The sequence below is a fragment of the Larus michahellis genome, chromosome Z (assembly GCF_964199755.1).
Source record: "Larus michahellis chromosome Z, bLarMic1.1, whole genome shotgun sequence".
Lineage (NCBI taxonomy): Eukaryota > Metazoa > Chordata > Aves > Charadriiformes > Laridae > Larus > Larus michahellis.
In genome coordinates, this window is record NC_133930.1 from 86191674 (window position 1) to 86216798 (window position 25125).

General features: G+C 39.5%; 1 protein-coding gene across 4 annotated transcripts in view; it reads right to left on the reverse strand.

Moving 5' to 3' along the window:
* MCTP1 (multiple C2 and transmembrane domain containing 1) overlaps positions 1-25125 on the reverse strand; it is a 286934-nt gene that overhangs the window by 91296 nt on the left and 170513 nt on the right. For all 4 annotated transcript variants that reach the window (XM_074569628.1, XM_074569629.1, XM_074569630.1 and 1 more), the window contains 6 exons: positions 23556-23649; positions 11551-11653; positions 9407-9509; positions 8937-9038; positions 8540-8614; positions 6564-6683 (listed from right to left, as the gene is read on the reverse strand). In XM_074569628.1, the coding sequence (XP_074425729.1) occupies positions 6564-6683; positions 8540-8614; positions 8937-9038; positions 9407-9509; positions 11551-11653; positions 23556-23649 (597 nt within the window). The remainder of the gene's footprint in view (positions 1-6563; positions 6684-8539; positions 8615-8936; positions 9039-9406; positions 9510-11550; positions 11654-23555; positions 23650-25125) is intronic.

The window sequence follows — 25125 nt, forward strand, 5'->3', positions numbered from 1 at the left end:
CGAGGCTTCGGACACCAATGCTCTATTCTACTGTGTATTTGCTGTTGGAGAAATCCTAAAAGATCTTTACCTCAACTGTTCATGCAAAATAAGGAAAGTATTTCTCCACACTGCACAGGTGGTTTTGACATTGAACACTCAGGTTATGAGGAACTCAGATTGGAATCTAGGTAAGTACCTAAAACCAATATGCAGGTAAAATAAACACTAAAAGGATCAAATAAAGTGTCTAAAGGCAGAGCTGGTGCCATTTAGACACCCTGGGGTGGGCACCCCCGTCACCTGGATGGTGATGGCAGAAGTGACACAGAACCTGAGTCAGGCACATGCCCTCCTGGAGCAGCAGCTGGGCAGCACACAAGATGCTCTAGAGTACCTCAAACACCACCAAATCTGCGCTCAGGCAAAGAATCACACCGCTAACCCGGTTTAGCAAGTACGCATTGCCTCTGTGAAGGAAGTAAAATGAAAGCGATTCTTTAAGAGCAAAATAAAATTATAAAGGAAATTATTAACTGTATAAATATCGCCCAGTTTTTCCCTGTATCAGATTTACAAAGACACGGCGTCCCAAAAGTCATCACAGTGCTGCAGGGGACGTGGAGCGATGACACCAAGTATTCCCACACCAGCATCATTCCTCAGTTGATATTGTTAAGTATAGAGGGGTTTTTTAATCACTACTCGTGCTGTTACGCTCTTTAGGTATAAAATTTAATGGATCCCAACGGTCACGTATACCAGGACCTGGTACGTACCTGTTTCTTTCCTATCCTGCTTTCCCAAACCTGGCACACAGAAAGCTCAAATCCCACCGTATTTTTGCAGCAGTCTCTCATTAGCTCTGCTGGTCTATAGAAAATTAGGAAAAGAGGAAACAGGACTTAGATCACTTTTCTTTTTGTCTGCTTTACTTCTGAAAAAAGACCCAAAAGCACAGCAGTCTGCTCCACGTTCTCTTTCCTGCTGGTGAAGACAGAGCTGACAAAAAGCTGAAAGTGCAACCTGCATCAGAAATGAACCTTGTACCCGGCTTTGCCACCGCCGCATCCCTTTACTGCTGCAAATCTCTCTTGTGAGAACAGGCAGTTTTGACAGTCAACAGGAATTTTTGGAAAAGCTTTTTCAGGATGAATTTTTTGCAGCTACCTTACCAGCACTTCTTCCAATTTCAAATTCTAGACAACAGGTGGCCAAGGCAATCTGATGGCCCGCTTCACCCAGGTTTAGTAAAAAGGGATTTGAAGCTTTTTATATATTATATTCTCAAAAATGTTATCAACAATGGCAAAAAGCTCTTAAGTATATCTGGAAAATCCTGATTCTCCTACAAGTGCAGCGTGGGGTAACAAGGAAAATATTTAATAACTAACCCAAGTGTATTCCCACTCCTGATGTGCCATGCCAAATCTCTCCCAAAACATAATCTGTCCTTCAGCTCCTAGTGAAAGTTGCTTCTGAGATAACACAGTAGTTATCGTTTCCCCTTTTAATAGGCAAAAGCTAAGCAAGTTGACAGAATTACTTTACTGTCTCATTTCCTCCTAGGGACCAGCTCTTTTTTTTCTCCTGTTTCCTTCTCGGTTTCAATTAATTAGCATGACACCGCCGCAACTAAGTGGTGTATGTGCAAGAGAACTAACACTTAATCAAAGGCCAGGGACACTATTATGTCATTTTCACACATGAATTGTGTAACGTTAGAAGACAAAGCGAAGGTGAGTTAGACCTGACAAATGGCTTGGAACCCGGGCGAGTCATTTTATCAATATTTCACAGCCTAAGAAAGAAAAGTACTTTCCGTGTGCATGCATACACACGAACAGAAAGATTCAGAGGAATAAGAGCAGGAATAGAAAAAAAACGTGTTCATAGAAGGCTTTAATTTGAGGATGTACTGAAAAGCACGGGTGTGATCAGGTGAGGGTACTCTGCTTCCAAATGAGAAAGGAAACAAGTTTATTTTATGAGTAACGGTTAAACGTTCAAGCAGGCAATTAAAGTGCTTTACTGAGGCCATTTTGGGATACCAAACACTTTGAAGATTATATATTCCCCCATATTTCATGTTCAATGTTCCTCTAAGTAAAATATGTGGCTCCCTTTAGTTAGTCAGTTATGAATTGTACTTTAAAGGCAAGGGGACATTTTTGATAATGCACATCTTAAACTTTTCATTAAACTACCAAATTTAAATTCTACCTTTTTGTGCACTCTGACATTTTTGTCTGGCATTTTCATTAATTTTGCGACATACATAAATGTAGCTGAAATGTTAACTGATCAATACTTTGTCTCTCTCATGTAGCACTAGAGCGAAGCTCCCCAAGGACCACGCAGCAGTACAGAAATTAAATGTGTAAAATATCAAATGTTAATGTTAAACACAGCAGCACTTACTGTATAACGACTGAAAAGGCTAAAAGAATTCCAAATGGACAGACGGTAGCACAAATTATCTACAATCACATTTAAAGATTAAAGTTTGTCCCGTAAAATAATTCATTGACTCACATTGAAGTGTGTCCTTTTACTGATAGCTCAGTTGTCCAATTATTTTTGTGCTCATTACAGTGAGAAATGACAGTATTGGAAAAAAAGAGTGTACACTTTTTTCCCCCTACGTTGCACCCACTGACATCTGCAAGAACACAAATTGTCTGGTCAAGCAGCTGATGGAAATTAGGCCCAATTTAGTAGACATTTCAGTGCCCACAGTAGATTAATCGAAAGAAAAAACATCCACTTCTGCATACTCTGATAAAGTTCTTCTGCCTGAAACACACCGTATTAAATACTGAATTAAAAAAAATATAAAAATTAACGGCTAAATAATCCAAAGGTCTGTTTTAAATACCAAAAATGAATTTACAGCAAAGGCTCTCTCTATGTCTTCTATTCTTTTCCATTGCATTTAGGTGCTTAAGAAGCATAAACATAAACACGTAACACATTTTTGATCGGCCTCTAGACATTACAGGGATACATGCGATATAATAAATCTGTTCTGGTGCTGAAACATTAACTTATCATCGGTGCTATACGCTTCCTTTATTTAACAGGAAATAAATATGAAAAAGGAGGAGAGAATATCAAATCTTCTGATAGCTCAAATCCAAAATCATACTCTAGACAGATCAACCTATGTTTCATGAGCTATTTATAAATATCTTTTAATATCTGAAAAATAACAGCTAAGAACACGTCACAATTATATTCGCACAAAAATATGAAAAATTATGTCTGGATAGCAACTGTTGCTATCTGTTCTGTGAACTACTGAGGCACAGGGGGGAAAAAAAAAAAAGGAGTCAAAACCTTAAGAAATTCAGGCAAAATCCCCAGTGAAGGCGATGAGCTTACGAAGTTCAACAGAAACAGGTAAAATATTGCTGCGTTGAGGAAATGCATAATCTAGAACACCGAAACACTTAGAGGCTTTTGTACGTCTAGGTCCAGCATGGGCAACAACAGCCACTGAACTGGTGCCTTTGGACAGACTTGACAAAGAACCATGCCAAGACTTTAATAAAGCATTTCCTTTCCTAAAATGTCCCAAATAATGTAAAGCTCTGAGACAGCTAAGTTCTGGAGTATAAATAACCAGCAAGCCCCTTCATTGAACACTTTTGGTCTCGACGCCCAACATTGTGACTCTCGAAGAAGAACGACTTTAGAAAGAGCTTCAGTGAACACGGCAGCGCACGAAGAGCATGAAGCAGACAACTGTGGCTTATTACGCAAGGCTTTCTGTGGGTTTCCAAGAGCAGTCCTCCTTTCCAGATCTCTGATGAATTACAACTAACCTACTGCATTTCTGAAAACCAAGCTAGCCTGCCAGGATTTCTTCACCCATGGACTTCTGCAACAGTAGCCCCTTCAGAACATGGGGGTAGGGACATGGGGTGAGGTACAAGAAAAGGGCGCCGGTAACTGCAAGGCCTGTATGTGGGGCAAAGGGAGGTCTGAAAAACCAGCCCCCACATACGTAACTTAGGTGAAATGGCTGTAAACCTGTGTTGTGACGTTATCCACCAAGGTACGCCTTCAAATCCAACCGGAAGGAAGAAATGATTAGTTTAAAAGTTTACTTCTCATACATTTTTTATTAGTCTGCCTACAGAGTTGGAAAGCTCCAGAACGGCCTATTTCTCATCTCCTTTCTGGCACTGACATTTCACTGTGACATTCTCCAACCTCTGGGAGACAACTTCAAGAGGAGATACAACTTGTCTAACAGTGAAGAGATGAAAATGATACATAGAAGTACAGCTTTTTTATAGAATCTATTAAATTCCAGCATAACCTTAGTGCAAGCATAATTCATCACTACATGGGCAAGTGAACCACCCTCAAGATTTTTCAAGGACCTATGATAGTTATGAAACTCCAGAAACTATCTAAATGAAAAGTTTATGACCACAGAAGAAGTTCATGTAGATTTCACTGAGCTAAGAAAAACTTTATCAATGTTTTCGTAGAATCACCAAATGGTTTGGGTTGGAGGGGACCTTAAAGATCATCTAATTCCAACCCCCTGCCCTGGGGAGGGACACCTCCCAGTAGACGAGGTTTTGCCCAACATATTTGATCCTTGGACAGAATAACATCAGGTTGAAAAGCACGGGATGCACTTGCATGCAGAGCAGGAACACACCTGTGAAGTCACAGCACTGATGCACACATAATTTATCCACAACAACCACAACCACCAGAGAGCAACACAAATACTAAAAGGAAACTAAGACAAGTAGGCTTTGTATACATATATATATATATATATATATCTGTGAATATATGTAAAAATAAAAGCACGAACATGTTTCTACTGCAATACACTATAGCTACAATAATGATGTATACTGACGATAGACCTCCCTGCTGAGATTCTGTGTTGTTTGTATTTCCAACTACTTATTGTGACACCGAATTTCTTCTATGATTGGAAACAATTACAACTTTACAGCCACACAACTTTTTCCATGGCCACAGCAGCGCACCACAAGAAAGACATCATTTGCCCCAAAGAATAGGATGTCTTTCTGTTTCCCTTTCTTCCACTGGTAACAGGTGGGTGTCCCACATATGTGTTAAAATCAGACTTGGACGGATGAGTACTTACTACCTGAAGCATTAATAGCAATGTGAACATTTGCGTTTTATGTAGAAAACTGCATTTTCCTGTGAAATTTTGATCATTTTGAACCGAAATAATGACAAATCATCTCTGTCAAGTAAGCAGAGGCAAGTCTATTTAGACATAGTGTAGCTACCACAGACATCAGAAAAGTATATGAACCCTGAGGGTTTGAACAGCACATGTAGCTCCTGTACTCCTGATGAACACCGCGACCAAGCACCAAGAGCTTGCTGCCATCCCGTGACAGGCTACAGTGGGGCTCAACAAGTCACTTGGTACAAATGAAGCCCTGATAGAAGAAACCTCCTGCAAAACACCATGATTTAGCAACACACCAAAGTACCTCAATTTACTGCTTCGGCGCAGCTTCAATGTCTGGTTTGATTTCTCCAAATTTGAGGCACCTGAGCTTCAGGCACCCAAGCCAGCAGCACTGTCACCAAACTCCCGCTATAATTATTCAAAGTAAGACCAAAACCATTCCCTGTTCACACTTACAGTGGAGAGGCCCATACCGTCAGTACTCATCTAACTTAATAAATTTAGATGTTCCAGAGAGCATGTCCATACATATGTTTTTACTCCTGGTGGGACTCCATCAGGCTAAAAACAAACCAGGACTCTGGTCTTGTTTGTAGGTCATATGTTTTGAAAATAAGAAGATACTCCTCTGGGAAACACACCTGAATCTATGATTATGCTTGGAATTTTCCAAATTTAACAGAAAAATAAAAGTTAATATTAAAGAAGCTAATGTTTACGGAGAAACAGCAGTTTCATTTAAATCACTAAAAATCAATTCACTAAAACCTGAACTATGATCAGAGCCTGATATCTGAAAGGTACTCGTCTGCTTGCGTTTCTGATTTTAAAGTTGGTTTTTTTTTTTTCGTTTGTTTTTTAAACCAAGAACACTAAATCGTAGTAAGAAAGCAACTATTTGGGTCCAGAGCTTTGTACTTCTAAAAAAGTTATAGGTGTAACATATATTTATATGTGGAGGACAAAATAACACTGATTTTATATTCATGAGATGTAAAACATTCACGAAATAGTCAAAGTAAGTTTTAGAATAAATATGCAATATCCAAGGGGGCTAAACAAAATTTAACAGAAGTAATGTGTGAGGAGCTCAAGATACATCATCAATAGTTCACTGACTGTACGTGAGTTGTATCACTTGCTTATGTTATTTGCACAATTGTAAATTGAAAAAAAACCACCCTAACTTGTTTGTCTGACATTTTAAACTCAATTACTTTTTTTAAAAAAGTGAACAAACATCATTTGTGTTATCTTCATAATGCAAAGTTTTAAATAAAAAAAAAAAGTATCAGAACCTCTCACATCAACATTGTATTACCTCTCAGTGTAGAACACGAATACACCGGGGTGATGAACAATAATACAAAGAAGATCATACCAAAAATGCAGCAAGACTTCTTGGGGGAGAATCCCAGTCAAAGCAACTGCTAATGTAGTAGGCGGCATTTATGAGCACCATGATACAACGCTTCGTCCGGATAAAGTTTCTTACCAGTAGCTGTTAAAAAGATGAGAGAATGAAAATATTTCAAACCCCCAAAAGCCTCAGAAGAGGTTCATGCTTACCATATTATCATTCTTAACTTGTGTGAAGACTGAGAAAATAAAATGTTAAACTCTCAAGTTCACAAATTGAGAAAGATAGTTTAAAATTTGAGACTCGGAAGAGAGAAAATTTTAGTTAGCCGCATCAATTGATATTTGTTGAATTTAATTCTAAAGACACAAATTGTTGTCTTCATTTCCATGACTGTAGGCCAATTCTAAGAAGCCACTTGCCAAATTTGACAAATGATTTTGTTATTAAGATTTCAGAGTTTTATTAAGTTGGTAAGACTTGCCCCCTTCTCAATTATTTAGAAAATTCTGGCCTTTCTTAATAAAAAGATGCTTTAGGACACTAACCTGAAACCATGCAAAATTACTGCTCTAATCTAATTAAGATCACCTACGACCTGTTACATCCACTTGTATGTATGGATCCATTCCTTCATTTGTAACAAGTTTGTCTGCTGTGATGTATTTTCACAACCACGTTTTTAAGTATTTATCACCGTAACTTTAACTGCATACATTCAATCTACATAGCGATGAAACACAACAGCACTGGGTTATCATTCAAGAGAATACCCTTAAACCCTCTAAAAAGGCAATTCACTTGACCAAAAGAAGTGAACAAACCAGTGAAACATTTATGTATTGAATAGCATAGAAAACGCTAGGTAGGTAAGACACATTCATTCTCAGAAAATGTGGATGTTTTAAAAGGCAACCACGCCAGTCGCGCATAAATATTGCTTCTTCCGCTGCCCTCCCCCCAGTGGTATTGTGGTGAGGTGTCTCATGCAAGCTAATTTAAAAAAAACAACGCAAAGGGGGCATTTAAAGTTTACTCTTCCTGCCACCTGCAAGAAGTTCAATGCCATTTTCAGTTATGAAAGTGGGGAGGAGAATTAACCTTAAAGAAAAGGCCTTGCTGTTTCCTTGCTGCAATAGTAGTGCAAAATGCAGCTTTAATAACTGCATTGCTCACAACAGTAGAGAAAAGAAATGTTTTGCCTCTTGAAATCTTTTTTAATGAAATGCATCCTACAATTGATACAAAATTCATCCAGCAGATAATTTAAATTACGCTCAAGTCTACAAGCTTTCAGCAAAATAAAAACCAGTTTTGAGGCCTTTGCCTTTTCTGCAAACAACAATAATCTTGTTCCCAGTCCAGCCAAAAGCCCAGTTCTCTATATAAAATACATCATTTGTGGAACATGAAAAACTGAACTGTAAGTCATTCAAGTGGAGAAAAAGCTAAGATGTGTGTTGAAATATTTTTTTACCAAAACACTAAAACTGTGTGTAGCAAAAACACCCAGAGAAAAGAGAAAAAGGGTCCAGACATTTTGTACCCACAGGACTCTCCAAAGTAACAAAGAGTTTTAATCTGCCCTCACCTTTGATTCAAACCTTACTCAACTAACTTATTTATAATTTGGCTAAAAGAATGCTGAAAGACTTTTTACTCTGCAACAAATGGAGATCTTTCGGATCAAGGTTAACAGCAAAAATTTATGCAAGACTTAGTTTACATGCACCTGTGCTATAACCTGATATGTGTGGAACCTGATGGTTTCAACTGTGTTCTTATTCACGTATTTCATGGAAATTAAGCTGCAATTTAGAGAGGAGACACAATAAACCCATGTATTTTGTTTCTGCCTTTTCCAACCTTTCATATTCCTTTGTAAACAGGTAATGAAAATGTTATTCTTTACCCTTAGCAGTACGATACCAGATATTTGGATGTGCACACTTGATATTAAGGCTTTCGGAAAGGATTAGTATTTCCTTACTCTTTACCTGTTTAGACAGTCTGTTTTCCTCTTCAATGTACTTCTGTTCTTTGGGCATTAAGGTTCGTATGCTGGCTTTCACCTGCATGTTAAAACGCGTGTCAGTATTTCAAGCTCGCTCGCTCCTCATTAATAACACATGCTTCAATTTGCAAAAAATTAGGGAGTCTGAGAGCCGGGGCGGCCAAGCCCAGCGACAGGAGGGCCGGGAGCCGCTCGCCTGAGCGGCCGCCGCCGCCACAAAAAGAGAGGGGTGTGCCAGGCAGCAGCGGAGGAGCGTTCTGTGGAACGCATCAAGGTTTAGAGAAAATGAGGGATGACAGAAATTCTCTACAAATCGGGAACAAAAGCTTTCATGAAACTGAACTCTTTAGCGGTACAAAAAAGCCAAAGTTAAGACTTACAGCATTAAAAATCACATCTATTTCAAGATAGATGACCCCCTTTGTTGGCCCTGTCAGCTGCTTGTTTTTCAAGACGTAGGCTTTCTGTTCACCATTTTGAATCTGCAGGAAAAGGACATGACAGCCGTCTGTCTCGCGGTCTCCACTGAATACCCCCCCGGCGACCCCTGACCCGCGGCTGCTGAAACTGACAGAGAACCCAAAACAACTGTGGCAAGTCTGACAAGTACCTGTTCATTACCAGGACCGAGTCTGTCAGGAAAAATTAACTATCATGGGATTCAACATGGCCGTGAATTGAGTATGTTAAAATTTTAGTGTTCTTATTACAGACCTTGGTTGAGAAATGACAGACGCAGAGCTGCAAATCTTTTTTTTTTCCCTTCCCCCCCCCCCCCCGTTTATTTTTTTTTTTCACCCCCCTTCAGCAGGAAAAATACAGAGTGGTATGTCAGGTGAATGAAACTTACAGACAGCAATGGTATAGCAACTTTGCCTAGGAAGTCAGCGCTCCGATCGCGATCTTCGTCATAAACTGTCACTTCGAGCACCGAGTGGATGTCTTTAATATTGCTACAAAGGGAGAAGCACACACAGAAGAGGGAGGAAGTCACCTACACCAGCGGGTACCAAGGACAAAAGCGTGAAAGGTTAGCAAAAACAGATTTTTCCAAGCCACGGCGGAGAGCAGAATTTGGGTAAATGAGGCATCCCTCCGTATCGCCGAAATGATTTCCAAGGGTGGCAGTGGTCACTCCCCTCGCTGCCAGGCTTTCCTGGCAGAAGTTTTCCAAAGGATGTGGCTTGAAATCTCCCACCCGGGGTTTGGGCCACCGGAGCCGGGCTGAGGATTTACAGCCGCCAGACCCAGGGCTCTGCAGAGCGTCCCTCACACACCGCGACCCCACACCAACCCTCACGGCAAACGCTGGCAAGGCTGTCGGTTTGTCATCGAAAATAATTACGGGCTGCATCAGCACACCCTTGCTCAGAGAACAAGCTCTTTCTTCCTAAAATCCTTGCCTGATTACAAACACACAACAGTCATTGCAACAAATTAGGAACGAGCCATACAAAACAATGCATTTTTCAGCTGCTCCTGCTTTTTTTGCCTGTGAGCTATTAAACACTCCATCGCCATGCCCAACAAATGTCACTGCACAGTGTAAACTCTCCAGTGAAAAATTCACATTCCTTATTCAGAGAGAAAAACAGAATTGTTGGAGAGAACACATCTTTGACCAAGTGGCTGATCCAGGAAACACGAATTCAAGCAAAGCCGTTTAACTTCAGTAAAATATACCTCTCCAGATGAATCTGGATTGTTAGCCCAAAATTAATTAACAAATCTGAGGATAAATAAAATAGTCAATGTGAATATATATAGAAGAGCAGTGAAAACTCTCCTTCAAGGCCTTTTGAGTTTTTTTATGTGATTCCTGATTAGTCTTTTGTCTCCACAAAACCTGGCAATATCTTATGTAGAGTGCACTGTCGAGCAGTAGAGGTTGATTAGTTATTGGCTCTATTGGTAGATAATTAAAAATAAATTACTGAAGAATTTAGCGTGGTTTTGCAGATACACAAGTGAGAACTATGTTAACACGCTAATGAGAAGGACAACCGTTGTGAGGTTTTTTCTTTTGTTCCGAGTTCATTCCTGAAAGCTCACTGCAAGGCAGGAAGAGCTACAGATGCCAAATATATGAATGACAAACTTAGAGGGGGTAAAAAAAAATATATTAAAATCAGACTGTGTTTCAAGACCAAGAGCAAAACATAGTATTTTCATTTATGCTGAAGTGAAGTACGTGTACACAAAGCTAAAGCTTCCACTGGCTTTCCAGGGGATTGTTAGCTGATTTCTGCAGCAGGGAAACCTGCTCCTCGGTGTCACACCGCAGGCAGATAGCGAGAAGCAGGGACAAAAAGAAGGTGACTGAGCAAGACAAATAAGAGGAGCATTTTGTTTGTAGAGGAGTTTTTCCTATTCTGTCAGAGCCTTTTACTGCCTTCAAAATAACAGAAGCATAAAAAACCCAACCGCATCACTTCCCAATAAACTAAACGTTTAAGACTGCATTTTACCCAACGGCAGCATTCTTCTAGTGTGATACTACATGGTGGTGTGAGAAGTGCAGTTGGTAAATGGAAAGAACAAGTGGAAAGTATCTGATCATAATTCAGAAAATTATGAATGCACTTAGAAGTCTTTCCTTTATATAGTTATCTAATGTTCATTAAAGATAACAACCGCATTTTAATCACAATATCCTTTTTTCCACCCAAAACTTCCCATCACACTGGATTTGGCCCTTGAAACTCTTACTGAAGCTAGCATAGGTCTGGAGTGCTTATATACCTGGTTTCCAAGAAACAATATTTGCTTTTTTACCTTTAAAATGGTACCTCTTCTCTAATTTTTATCATGTTTTTAATCCTCAAAAAAGCATTCAGCGGTTTGTTTTAGAAATACCAGTATGTCATCACCGTCTTTATTCAGAGCCAGCAGTAGGTATCTTTGATTCACACGTACATCGCCTTCAAAACAACCTCCTCCCCCCCAAAAAAACCTGCAGCCCCCTCCAAACACTCAAAAAATCCAAACACCTACAATGTGAAGACTTTGTTCCATTCTGGGTTGAGGTTCTTGTAGACAGTATGTGTCAGCAGTCTGTCGTTGTTCAGTTCAACTACGCAAAACGGGTCACTTTTACCTGTAAGAAAAAATTTGGAACAAAACTTATGAACTAAGAAAACCCACCATGAGCAAGGTTTAAATAAAAATTAGTTTTGCTTTTCTTTTTTTTTTTTTTTTCCCTTTTCCTAAGCTGCACTGTAATTCTCTCAGGAATTAATTCAGGGCAGTCCTATGGTCTGCATTATATTCAAGATGATCGTAACAAGCTGTTCATCTCCATAATCTATTAACATTCTTCACTAAAAGAACATCTTCTTTGTCTTTTAAAAAAAAAAAAAAAGAAAAGAAAAGAAAAAAAGTCCCCATACAGACTTTTCTGATGAAAAAACAGCATGTTCCTAAAAGGTGCCAAGCACCCTTCTGAGACAGCTAAGAGAACTTTACATCCCACATTGACTCTAATGATAACATAATTAGAGCATTTTGATATGTAGGAAATGTATTATTCCATGCTATTTGTAATAACATAGCACCTATGATACTTATCCAAAGATTACTATGCCTTACATGTTTCACGCTGTACAAATCCTCTCCCCAAAATCAAAAAACCTTAAAGACAGTCTCAGATAAAAGCCTAACACCAGAGAAAATGGGCAAGTACAATTAAACAATGAGACGATATCAGCTGGAATGATGGGCTGCAGTCTCAGCACAGCAGAAGCTCAAACGCGGTGGAGATTTTTGTATACATTAAAGCACAATGAAGTAGCTTTGCATATATTTACAAGAAGGTCCCCCAGCATGAAAGCCACCACAGGAGAAAGTATGAAGATGCTGCTTTGAAAATGTAATATGAAGATAATGGAAGCTCTATCCTACACTGGATATGGAAGTTGCTTTTTTTTTTTTTAAATCTAAAGAAAAAGAATGGGGAAAGGAACTCTGTGTGTGTGTGTGTGCGCGCGCCCCTGAATGTGAAATAAGCAGCTCATAGCTGATGACTGCAGGTGAGCTGTGCTTAGAAACCAAGCAAAGCGCAAGAAAAAACACATGAAACTCATACTGAGCTTTTTCTTAGATATCCACGAGGCCAAGGTTTGTATTTGGAAAGCAGAAGAGGGAAAGTAGACACCCGAATCTCGTCCTTAACAACAGCCTGCTTGTGTAAAAAAGGATCTCTCCTAAGAGGGAGGAAGCGAAAGAAGGGAAGATTGATATCTCCAGGGTTTCAGGGCAACCCTGAAATTTCCTGGAAGGGTTAGAAGGTGTTGCAAGGAAGATCATCTGAGGAACAGCTATGATGGAAGGAGCAGTAATGAAAACATGAGGGGCATGGTGAGAAGACAGTTGCAATAAAGAGGCAATAAAGGGAAGAAATCATAGTGTGGAGTAAATTATTTAACTCATATTTCAAATTATGACAGTAATGACAACCACTATAAATGCTGGCCAAGACGGAGAGATGCTATCCCTCCTACCTATTTTGATTTCCTCCAGTAATTGAAGAGAACAACCTTTGCCTTTGGCAGAGAATACAAGCGTATGCATTATTTTCATGTAAGGCTGCAAATATGTAAGTAGAAAGCCATAGAATAAATTGCTGCTCCCAGAACCCAAGGGAACTTTCTCTGATGGAAATTAACAACCGAGTTGCATACTACAGAGCGGCTCGCTCTTGTTTTCTTTGGACAACAAAGTGTTTGAAAGTTATTGAGTGTTGGCATTGGCCTTCCACAATCAAATCTAGCACGCTAAGCAATTGCATTTCACAATGCCTTCAATAACTCCGTAATGCTTTGTCATGCATTGTAAGAAGCCATAAATTGAGCAGCTCAATGGGGCTACATTAATGATATTAGGGAGGCATGTAATTTGTTTCATACCTTATACAAATGACAATGAAATCAATATTTAGACAAAGCTGTCCAGGGGTCACATCTCCCAAACTGCAGTATTGATTCAGACTACATCAGAGGTTAATGTGCATATTATTAACTTTAATGATAAAGAATAATTGTTTTAAACACATTGTGAATTACAGTTTGAGTTGATGTTTACCTTCTCTAGAAAACGATATACCGCTGAATCTTTCCCATTAAACTTGAAAAATTATTAATTCATTAGTCAGCAGAGATGGATATACCACACATCTCAATATTCTCCTACTTCACAAGCCTAAAATGTGGATGGAAGCTTAAATGATTCCTATTTAAGTTCTTCGGGTTTTAGTATTTGAAAAAGAAACACTCAGAAGATAGGTAAAATAAAAAGGCAGAACTGTCACAGCAGGTGCGCTTGGTGTTATTACTTTATCTCATTTTTTTAAAGTATCTTCAATCATATTTGCATATGATGGTACAATGTGATTTGTGCTTATTAATCGTATACAGACAGAGGAAAATGCACCGCAGTGTCTAAAGGCCATCTTCTGTAAACAAAGAGAAGGTATTTACTACATTCATTTATTTTCTGCATCTGTTGACATGCACTTTTTCAGTGACTCTCCTTATAGGTTTATATGGCTATCAATCCACTTAAGAAAGCTAAATAATACGTAACATCAATCACAGAGGTCCTCGATCAAACCAAAAGGTTTTCAGAAATAAAAAAAATCCCCCTCTCACACTCAACATTTCATCTTTCCTCCTCCCATAACTTGAAAACAGTTTGAGACTAAATCTGAGTAAGAAAATATTGTGAAACGGTGCAAGGGAAATCATGGCTGACAAGTAGAAGTTTCCCAGCTATGAACGTCTCTACTAAGGAATACTGTTTTTACCATATGAGGATGCTGTGGAGTTCCCATGTGCAAAGCTCTTCACCATCACCTATGGGCACTTCTTCTGTATGCTAAATCACCCATAACCAAGATGGGTATCTGAAGGGCAACATGCTGCGCTAATGTGCTAAACATATGGTATGTGCAAACGTTGTTTGGATACCAACCCAAATAAGTGAACATGATCCAGAAAGACAAAGCCAGAGCAATGCACAAGCACTTGGTGAAACTCACATCCATCTGTCATCTTTCAACTTCTCATCATTAGAAAGAATAACTGCAATCTTAACTCTCAGTGACAGCCATGACTGCTGCATTGCAAGTGTGTTCAAAATAATGGGATTAGTCCCAATGAAAGCCTTGAGAGAGCACTAAAATATTAAAAGAAGGTGTCCTTAGGTCTCCTCGGTCTCTAGGAGGACCAAGGATATCCAGGAACTTACTTACAAGATCACTATATTATTCAAAACGCACACCTTAAGCACAACACATACTTTCATCAAGGCAGTGTCAGACAACTTCTGTCTAGTTAATGCAACTGGCAATTTCAAACGAGACAGGTAAATGGTTTTCCTCATTTTCATAAAAAAGCACCACATGTGTTCAGAGAAGTATGTGCTGTCCATCTAGCTGTTCTAAAAGTACACTTAAAAACTTTCAATTAAACTTGTGCTGCTGAAGTTCAATTACATCATTATAAGTTATGTTGTCACCACCAATAGGCCTTTCACTACAGACCAAATCACGACTGTCATATATCACCGTATAACACCTGTAATATGTCAAGAAATTCTACCCAAATCCCTGCGTCTACTGAGGATCTTCCCAATAGCTCCCTGCTCCCTGCCTTTTGTAGGCCTCCAGCTACCGTTGCAGTGACTTTAAGGTACTTAATCCTATTGATCAAGAGGATATCTACGAACTTCTCCCGAACACAGCCCTGAACGTGTGCCCGGTGCTGGTGGTAAGGCGACCACCACCTGCGTAAGGCACTCACACATTAAGAACATGCTCCCAGCACCATGAAAAACTAGCACTTAGCGATTTTGCATAATTCCATGACTTTGAGTGATTCCATGACTGCAGTGGGACCAATCACTATTGCACCCAGCACTGTTTGAAGGAATTCATGAGACAAGCAGGTAGTAAAACTAGCGAAGTAGACCTTCCCACTGACTGAAATCAGGCCTGCAGTAAACCTCGGTAAGAAGCAAAACAGATCTCATTAATCCATTCTGTTGCTGTGACATCTTGTGCTTTTTGGACTCTACTTGTACAGTCCTACGGGCTCCTGAAATGACAGCAATAAAGTCATAATATGACTTTTTGCATAAAATGCATAATATGAATAATAATCTGGAAGGGAAAACAGTTTCTCTTTTGACGGATCTCCCTCACCCTTTTCCCCCTTTACACATGACACACTGGGACTATCTGAGAATGTCCCCTAGATGAAATTCAACTTTGTAATGTAAGCTCCCACTGAAAGAACCTGAATTTTCCCATTTTATTCATCATGCCACACATTGCATCTAGTTTGACAGATATCCTTGTTTGTGCTACGCTGTATTGCATTTAATCTTCAGACAGTTAGTGAGACTGAAGCACAAACTGAAACTACTTTCCTTAGACCTAAGTGAAGTACTTTACTCAATCAGCACAGTGTCGCTCATGTTGAACACTGTAAACACATTAATTAATTCGTTAGTCTTTTATTTGTCACCTAACTTCTCAGAACCACGGCATGCCCCTGGATGAACTGTGCACCCATCAGCTCAAACCAGCCGAACTCTACAACAGAGGCTGAGCTGCCAGAGAGGCTGACCAGAAACTAGAGAGGTCTTATTTGTTATTTGCTTCATAACTCAAAGTCCCGCCCCACCCAGGAAGACCTCCACAAAAGAAATGCCGTCAGTTCAGAGCTCAGATTCATTATCTGGAGCTCAGAAGGTTGGCCACCGGAACAACTTTTTTCTCCCGCAAGTATCTAAAATACACTTTTTCATCATAGAAAAGAGACCTAAATAGAGACAATTTTTAATTGTCTCTCAAAGTATTTAGAAAATCAAACAAACAAAACCTCAACCTCCACACAATTCTAGCTTCTAAATTTTCTTCTCACGTAGCAACAGCACCACATTGCCTAACAGTTTTGCTGTGTTTCTCACTTGGAAAGGTTGGGAAAGGCCCTTTCCGTCAGTTCAAAGACCACAGGACCTCCACACTTGCTGATGAGCTGGCTCATTATGCTGGAACTCATCAGCAAGCAGCAGAGATGTTTGGTGGCTTGTGCACTGATGTTCTAGGGCTGGTGGAGGGGTCTCTGACACAGGCCGCTGCAGCCCATCTTCCAGGCTGGAGGTGCGCGAGTAGCTGAAACAACAAAACACCAGGCTTCGTCTCAAACTCAACTCTGAAATTACTGCCTTTTCACAAGAGACTGAATGGTATGTGACCAATTCAGACGTGTGTATCTTTTGTTCGTATAAATATGAACTGAATATTAGAGCTGTCAAACTGCAATACAGTCAAATCCGTATTTCTGCCCAAGTTAAACAGGTATGTCCTTTAATGGTCCTGAGGGGGAAGTTGTCCAATAATTTTTTTTTTGATTTGTGGTAGATTCTTTTCCCAGGAAAAATTAATTTTGGAGCCCTGTAACTCTTCCAAACAGGAACTTCAATTCAACACAGTTGCACTTTTGTACTCACTTTCTAGCTCTACTTGTACACAAGTAGGAGTTTTTCTTGATGAAAAGCTATCAAAGCTTAAATTTACATTTCTTGCTTGCCATGTTTTGTACAAGTTAAACTGTTATGTCCTTTTATTATAGAGCTCTACAAAATACGTGCATTTGTCTTCAGAAAACTGCATGCCATCTGCATATTATTTGGTTAATATTGTAAAAAAGGAGACTTTAGTAAACAAACATCTGGAAACGTCCATATTTTATGCAGTAAGATGACTCCTTGTTTTAGACGGGAAACAAACACCTGTGTACAGTCATAAACATCCCGCTTTTCTGTTATCAATCTTTGAAAATCCAGCTTGTAGGAAAGAAAATAAAACATCAGGAAGACCATCAGTCATTGTAGAACGACTCTTTCTTTCTTAATCAGAGCTGCCATGGACTCTTACAAGGAGCTACCATTGATGCAATTGCTCTTCAGAGCACAGGCAAGCCAAGCAGCAGGTGGCAGACCTACCTGTCCCCTGAAATCTCACTGCACTTCACAAGGATTGACTCGCAAGGGACATCGGATAACGTGGGGCTAGCTCCCCGCGAGCCCTGTGGAGATATTCTACCTTGGCTATAGAAAGCATGCATTGCTTCAGTATATGTCCAGGCACACCAATAATGTCTTAGCTTTGTTTCTTCAACAGTTTTCCCAACAAAAGGAACCACGTGGCAGGCTACATATGGATCGGCATTTAACATTTGCCTGCCACTGGTCAGTCTGTAACGCTACATAAACTGGTAGAAGGTCAATGCCAGCACTGGCTAGACCATGAACTGCTTTTAAGCGGATCACTAACTTTATTCTGAACTATTACCTGAATTTTTGCATTGTTAAAATTACATTATCCAAACTGAACTGGAATCACAAAGACCACTAAAATGTTCTGGGTAGTTAAAAAATTTAATAGGAGATTTCAATTCAATTTCTGCTTTTAAAAGTCAAGTTCACAGACCACAACTTTGCAAAGTTCAACCAAGTTTAACGCGCTTATGAGAGCTGAAATATTGTTTGAATATTTCATAGGCTATTATGGCTCTCCCCTACTGCTGGCCATGCCTGTCCATTACGGATCTAAGTCCCCACAGCCAAAAAGGGCCTTTATTTTGGGGGGAAGACAAGACAGCCAGTTCATGACTCTGGGGGGCAGTGCCACTCATGCAGACGCTAATGTCACTAATGTTGTTCCGAGCTCCCTGCCAGCCAGCTGCCTGCAGCAGAGCATCCAGCCTGACCTTTGGCCAGGAGGAGGAATGGCTCAATAGCTCCAGAAGCCGCCTTATCGAATGGATTAAGTGCAGGACCCAAGCCAAATGCCAGCTTTGACAAGGACTTGCTCTGTCAGCCTCAGCCGAGTCAGTTAACCTTTCTTAGTTTTCCATCTTTAAAATGGAAATGATGATTCCTCTCTAGCAGTGCTGCTGCAAACATGCATTTGAAGGGTATCATGAAAGCATGAGATACCTTACCCGGCGATGCAGTGTAGTGACACAGTCGTTTTAAACTCAATTCCACAGAATATTTACGGCGGGTCGGGGGGGAAAGAAGTTAATAAACACAAGTCATCCTTTCACTGTATATTTAATTCTAAAAACTATGGTGTATCAACAACCTATGTAAAAATCCTAATTTTGCCATTAGTATCCCAGAACTGCTATTTTCTTTAAAAAAAAAGTAGTTTTGCAGTACAAGATATCAGACTGACGTCTTCAGGCAACCGACACAGGCAGGACCAGGTGAGATTTTATCTGCCACAGAAAACTGCCCATCTAGTAGATTCCCGTACTTTGTGAAGATAATTCAAGTGTATATTGAAATCTGGTTTCACTAATTGACAGAGCAAATTACTTTTGGAACTATATTTCCAAAGGGCCTCTGAATTTATTTCTTCAATTTTACATGCATGGGCTTCCATACCTTTGTGAATTTAACGTTTGTGTACATCACTCTGACATTTCCTAGCATTTGAAGAACAATTTCAAAGACTATTTTTGCACATGTGGTATTAGGACATTTTAGTAGAGCAGATTTTAGAAAACTCATTTACATTCTGCACATTTAGCCATCTTGGTATCTCCATCCTACTTTCAAGTGCTTTAATCAAAATTTTAACATGGAATTTTCTGAGAAGAAAGGCTGAATTCCACACACACACTTAAAAAAAAAATATTCTGCCTCATTTTCTATGCTTAGTTTCTGTTCTTCAGAGGAGGAGAACCCTGAACAGCTTTTTAAACCTAAATATGACCAAGCTCTCTAGTAAAATCTGTCTCATATACCAGGTTCTGCAATCTCAGTACCCGAAAAAAACCACAGAAAATTGATTAATAATGAGGTCAGAAATACAAATAAATTTACTTCTAATGAAGACTGGAGACACAGTAATCAAAGTGTTAAAAATTCATTTCATGCACATCTCATTTGCCTCCTAGCTGATATTTATCACATAATTCTGTGAGAAAGTAGAGGCCTAAGATGCTCCAGATAAATGTCTCAATTAATTGTACAGAGGTAGCCCTCTTTGAGCTGAACCAGAGCTGTGAGCTCTTTATTAAAAGCACTATTCTGTAGCCCGTAACCTTGTTCCTTGACTCCTCTCTAGTTTCCAATTTAAACAAGTCCCCATGCGGCCGGCTCTAAAGGGCTTTGTCTCCCTGTCATTGTTACGAGAGCCGAGGCATCCTGGAAGTGTGAAATCAGACCTCATGAGCTGAACGGTTCCCCAGGGAACGCCGGACCGCGCAGAAGGTCAAAGTCATGGGCTGGACCATCTGAAAGCGTCTGATCGCCGGTCTGTGACACAGCGAGCGGGGTGGGGGCAGGGGGAGAGGGGAGCCAGGGGGCTAGCATTGAACACGTCTTAATTAAAGCCCAAAGACAGCAAAACAAACTGTTTTCCAGGCAGGCCGTCACACAGAGCTTGGGTTTTGCTCTGCTAACGAGTCGGTGTTGCTAACCATTATTATTCCTCAAAATTACCATAGGGCTTTGGCTGAAGTTGATCAAGCCTGCGGCACATCTGTTCCCACCCTGCTCGCTTCTCGTCAATAATAAGGCAGAGGTGTTCACTTTCATTTTGGGGTGCGAGGAAGAGAAGGAATGAGTGCACCTGCCTGCGAAGCCCGCAGCCTTCCTCCATGACCCACCTACACCTGGCTTTGATGCAGAAGAAACGCACGAACCTGACCATTGCGTGAACTTCACCAGTGCCATGGTGAAGGGTCCGTTGCTTTCCAAAGCTCACAGGGGTTAGGTGAACAGAGTAGGTGCTAATCTCAGAGGCGAACTCACACGATGAGTCCATCGCACCTTACATTTCCTGCACCATCAGAATACTTCTTTGTGTAAGAGGAGGCCACCATTGGCACACGCGTTGCCTTCGGGGGCTCCGCACGCAGCCAAACCCTGGAGAAGGAACCATGTGTCTTGCAGGGGGATGGGGAATTTAGGATTGAGGGAGAAAACAGCCTGGCACTCGACAGCTAAAAACACGACTGAAGATTTAAATGAAACTTTCTTCTCGGGAAGAGAAGGAAAAAGTGAACACCACAATCAATGTCTTTCCATTTGTTAGGTTACAGTTTCAAAAAGACACAATAAAAAATACATATTTTCCAGGAAGGTTATTTGCTACGACCATGGTTTCCATCAGAACATAATTTTGCATTGGTGGAAGCCCTAAAACTGTTTCGGCCATGGAAAGGTTGCTGATTTTCCAGGGGAAACAGCCTCATAGACCCAGCAGTTCTCGCAAAGGCTCTGGTCCTGGAAGATGCCCTGTTTTCAGCTCTCCCTGAAACCAAAGTGAGCTTTCAGGCACCAGTGGGGAACCCCTGAGCGACTCTCCCTTTCCCAGACCTCCTTGCAAGCGGGCTTTGGGCGAGGAGAAGTCTCACTTTGTTCTTTTCTGGGGTGTTTTTCAAATGCAGTTACGGCATGTTGAAGCAGAGCCCCATTCTCCACCTGACAGCGCCCGCTTGCTCCCCTGACCACAATTTCGCCGAAACTTCATCCCACCTTGGCATCTCGTTCAATGCAGGCGTACGCGTGGGGGCTGTGAGCAACCCCCATTAATCTCCCTGGTTGTTTTTTTTTTAAAATCTGTACTAACCTTAACGATTTGAAGTGCACTGTCCAACACTGGGCTATTGAGACTGGAGAAAAACCTGCCCTTGACTATCAACAGTTTATTAGGGGCTTAACTGAAGTGACCTACTGTAGCAGCATTCAGCTGAACAAGGCTACGGGCTTTCTGTGGAAAGGAGAAGAATTGAGGGTTTCATTAAAAAGTAATTTGTGCTTTTTACTCATTCATTCAACGGGAGTCTCAATTGCTCTTTATTCACACAGAGTTAATACAGTATTACAATGCTGCTCAATGAATGTATGGTAACAAAAGAAAAATTTCACATTTTCAAAGGAAAAAAAAAATCCTTGCAACTGTAGTAAGATTGATGACTACTTAAAAGATTACAGAAATCTTTTTCCGTCTATGCTTATGCTTAATGATGGAATATTAAGGATTTTTAAAATCCATTCAGACCAAACTAATAAATTTTGATTTGTTACTTCACATGGAAAGATTCCTGAAAGTGAAATGGGATACGTTCAGCAGACAGGAAACAGCAAATCACACAGGTACGGTACAGGTGTTTCCGCTACTTTTCAGACTCAGAGGAGGGCAAAAGATTAACGCTGGAAAAAGAATATATAAGAAGAGCAAACTAGTCCCTAGCTCTTACTCACGCAAGTGATCCTTAGTTGTGTAAGGTATAGCACTGACGACAGCGCTCTCCTCACTGACTCACAACCATTGCTCAGTTCAATAAAGGTGGGGGGGTCGGGCTTTCTACAGCTTTGGCAAATATGATTTATTGACCATTACCAAATAACTACTTTCAGTTATTTCTAAATATTACCATTCAAAGTTTAATCTGAAAGGAATGATCTGCACATCCCCACAAGTTACTGAAAAAGCTACAAATTACTGCAGTAGTTAATAAAAATAGTTTGTCCTTTTTTCAAAATACCAGGTATTTTTGTCCAAAATACACAAGGATTCCTGCAATGTCTGGAACGCACAGCCATCTCACAGAACATATCTGTCGTACAAATGTTTTTTCTTACTAATGAACAAAATACGCGGGACACATAAGGGCATGGAGTGTTTGTCCCCATCTTCCTGCCTGTCGTTCTAAATGCAATGTCTGAAAATTTTTGGTACTTCTGTACATCTTTAATTGAATCAAATGTATTTCCAAAAAATTTGTTCAACCAGCACAAATGACACGTTGATCTGGAAAAGTTGAAGATTGAACGAGGTCAGGGACTGAATTATCCCATTTGCCCCTGAATAACTTAATCTCTCTCTCTCTGTTCAGACCACATTGGATTATAAGGTCAAAGCAGGCTGAGGAATCTTTAGCAGCGTTTCTCCAACCTCCCCGAAAATAGAATCTGTTATTTTGCGTGCCACAAACTGGATGATCAGTTTCAGCAATAAAATGTTTGCTCTGTTACCTTGTCAGAGAAATAAAAACAAATACTGTTACTCATGCTAATTTACAAAAACTATTAAAAAGTAAGTGTGTTGCTGTATATCTACATCTGCCCCTGCAACAGAACATCTATGTACAAATTGCAGTTAAACCAGCTAGATTAGTATAGTTTCCTTTTTTCTTTCTTCTTTTTTTATTTCTTTTTAAAGCAGAGATGGCTATTTTCGAACACAGAAGCAGGTCATTTTGCTGCACTCAACTTGTGCAATATGAAGATGATCGTACTTTCGGGAGATAACTTGGACATTTCTGGAGAAATATGGTCAGAATGGCTGAAACTGTCTTCATTTTGAAAAGCAAAAGGTTAAATTATCCATTCATCTTATATCACATAAAATAGAAAACACAAAAAGTTTTTCTTATTTCCCTTCTTCAACAGATAAACATTAGTTACAGGAAACTGTATTTATTTGAAATGTCTGAAACCAACAGCAGCCCTGCTAAATAATCCACAGATACCAAGCACTTATTTTGGCAGGAAGTTTAAAGTAGTATCTGAGTCTAGCACCTTTCATTTGCCTTATCCGCTGGAATTCAGCTTTAATTTGGATAATTTTGTATCTTTTTATCTCCTAGAAACAGAAGTCTTTTCTATGAATTTTTTTCTATGTATTTTTTTCTATGTATTTTTTCCAGGACTTCTGATGGAGAAAAATGTATATTTCACCCTTCTGAGAAATAACCTGCGTAAGGCTCTGCATTAGAATGATTTATTGCCTTGATTACAAAAGTTGTGTGTGTTTGTCTGTGGATTTTTTCCTTAATGAGCAGAGGTGAGACTGTGCAAACAGACAATAATATTTAGACAAACTTGTGTTTTAAACATTGTTTTTTTCGCCACTTCTAAAAAAGGCCCAGTCTTACTACGGTATTTACTGTCACAGAAACTAAATGAATCCTTGCCTGTGACATCAGCTGCCATCAATGCTTCTGCCCTGATGACCTTCACCTGAAGAAATCCCACATCCTTCATGTTATGAAACATTGCCATTAGACTCTAAAAAAAAAAAAAAAAGAGAGAAATAATTCTGGATTGCAAAAAAGACAAACCAAAAGCAGTATTAAGAGTCTCCTCCCTAGCCCCATGTAATTCTGTCAAACGTACTCATACTTTTAAATACTCTTTTCCAAAGAACGTACAATTGTCAATGGTTCTTTCAGTATTTTGCAACTTCATCTTACCAATGAAAAATGCAAAGGAAAAGTCAGAATATGAATGATTAAATATAACACTAATTCTACTGAATTAATCCCCTAATAGTACATGAACAACTGTCCATCAAAAATTTAAACGATAGCAGTGTATTAACAAAATTAATACAAACAGTAAAACATTTCCTCTCCCTGAATACTCTGCTGAGATCTACATTCACATTTTCCTCTTGATGGCTCCAATAATATTTTGGATAGTGACATAGGGTCAATATCGTTTTTGTCGTAGTTGACTATCATACGCCAGCTTTCATATAGCATATATGCATACATAAGCTTGCACATCACTTGCAAATAACATGAGCAAAAACAATCATAAGATCATAACTTAATAATTTTTATAATAATCACGTGAAAAAAGATCCAAAAAATTAATTAAAAGCAGTTCCAAGGCAAAAAGCTCTTACTATGAATAATTATTTTTTAACATGAATTTCTGCAATATCTACATGTATCAAAAAGTGAAAGAAAAAATTTAAGAATAAGCTTAACACTTGCATTTATTCATCCAGTACAGTTTTACAAAGCTGCTTGGAAGGTGCATTCTGTTGCTGCCCTTTTTTCAAATAACTAGAAGTAACAAACTGGGAGTGTTGTATCCGTTAGGCGTGATAAGCTAAAATTCTCAGGCTCTAACTTTGAACATAATTTAAAAGTTGCATAATTTCAAATGATAGAACATGGAATGCAACTTTGAATCTGCAATCTACTAATAACAAACCTGGCATCATCATCCAGTTTTTAGATAACCTAGGGGAGAAACTCCGACAGAGGAGACTAAAATTAGATTTTCAAATACATTTAAAATCATAAACATACATGGCCTAATTTTTGGTCGCTTTTGCAAGCCTCGTTCATAAATACGAGCACGTACCTTTATTTTGAAGTATTTTAAAGTCTGGACTACTGCATTTAATGCCTTTGGCCTTTTCTAAAATTTTAATGTAGTGCAGGTGAAACCTTTTCCACTGCTTATGATAATGTCCAGATTTCTAGAAAACGCAAACATCAGGTAAAACACCAAGTCAACACTCCTTTAATTTATTACAAAGGCAAAATCGACTGTTATGGAAAACCAGAATAAATAACATCACCGATCTGAAAACCACACGTGCTGCTAAAATGAAATATTAAATGTCAGCTTGCAAAAGCTATGGCGTGTTTATGCATAGATAACCTATCCATTAAAATGTTAGACATACAATATGCATCCCTGCCTTTTTATTAATAAGGCGATTCTAACGGTTAGATCACACTCTGG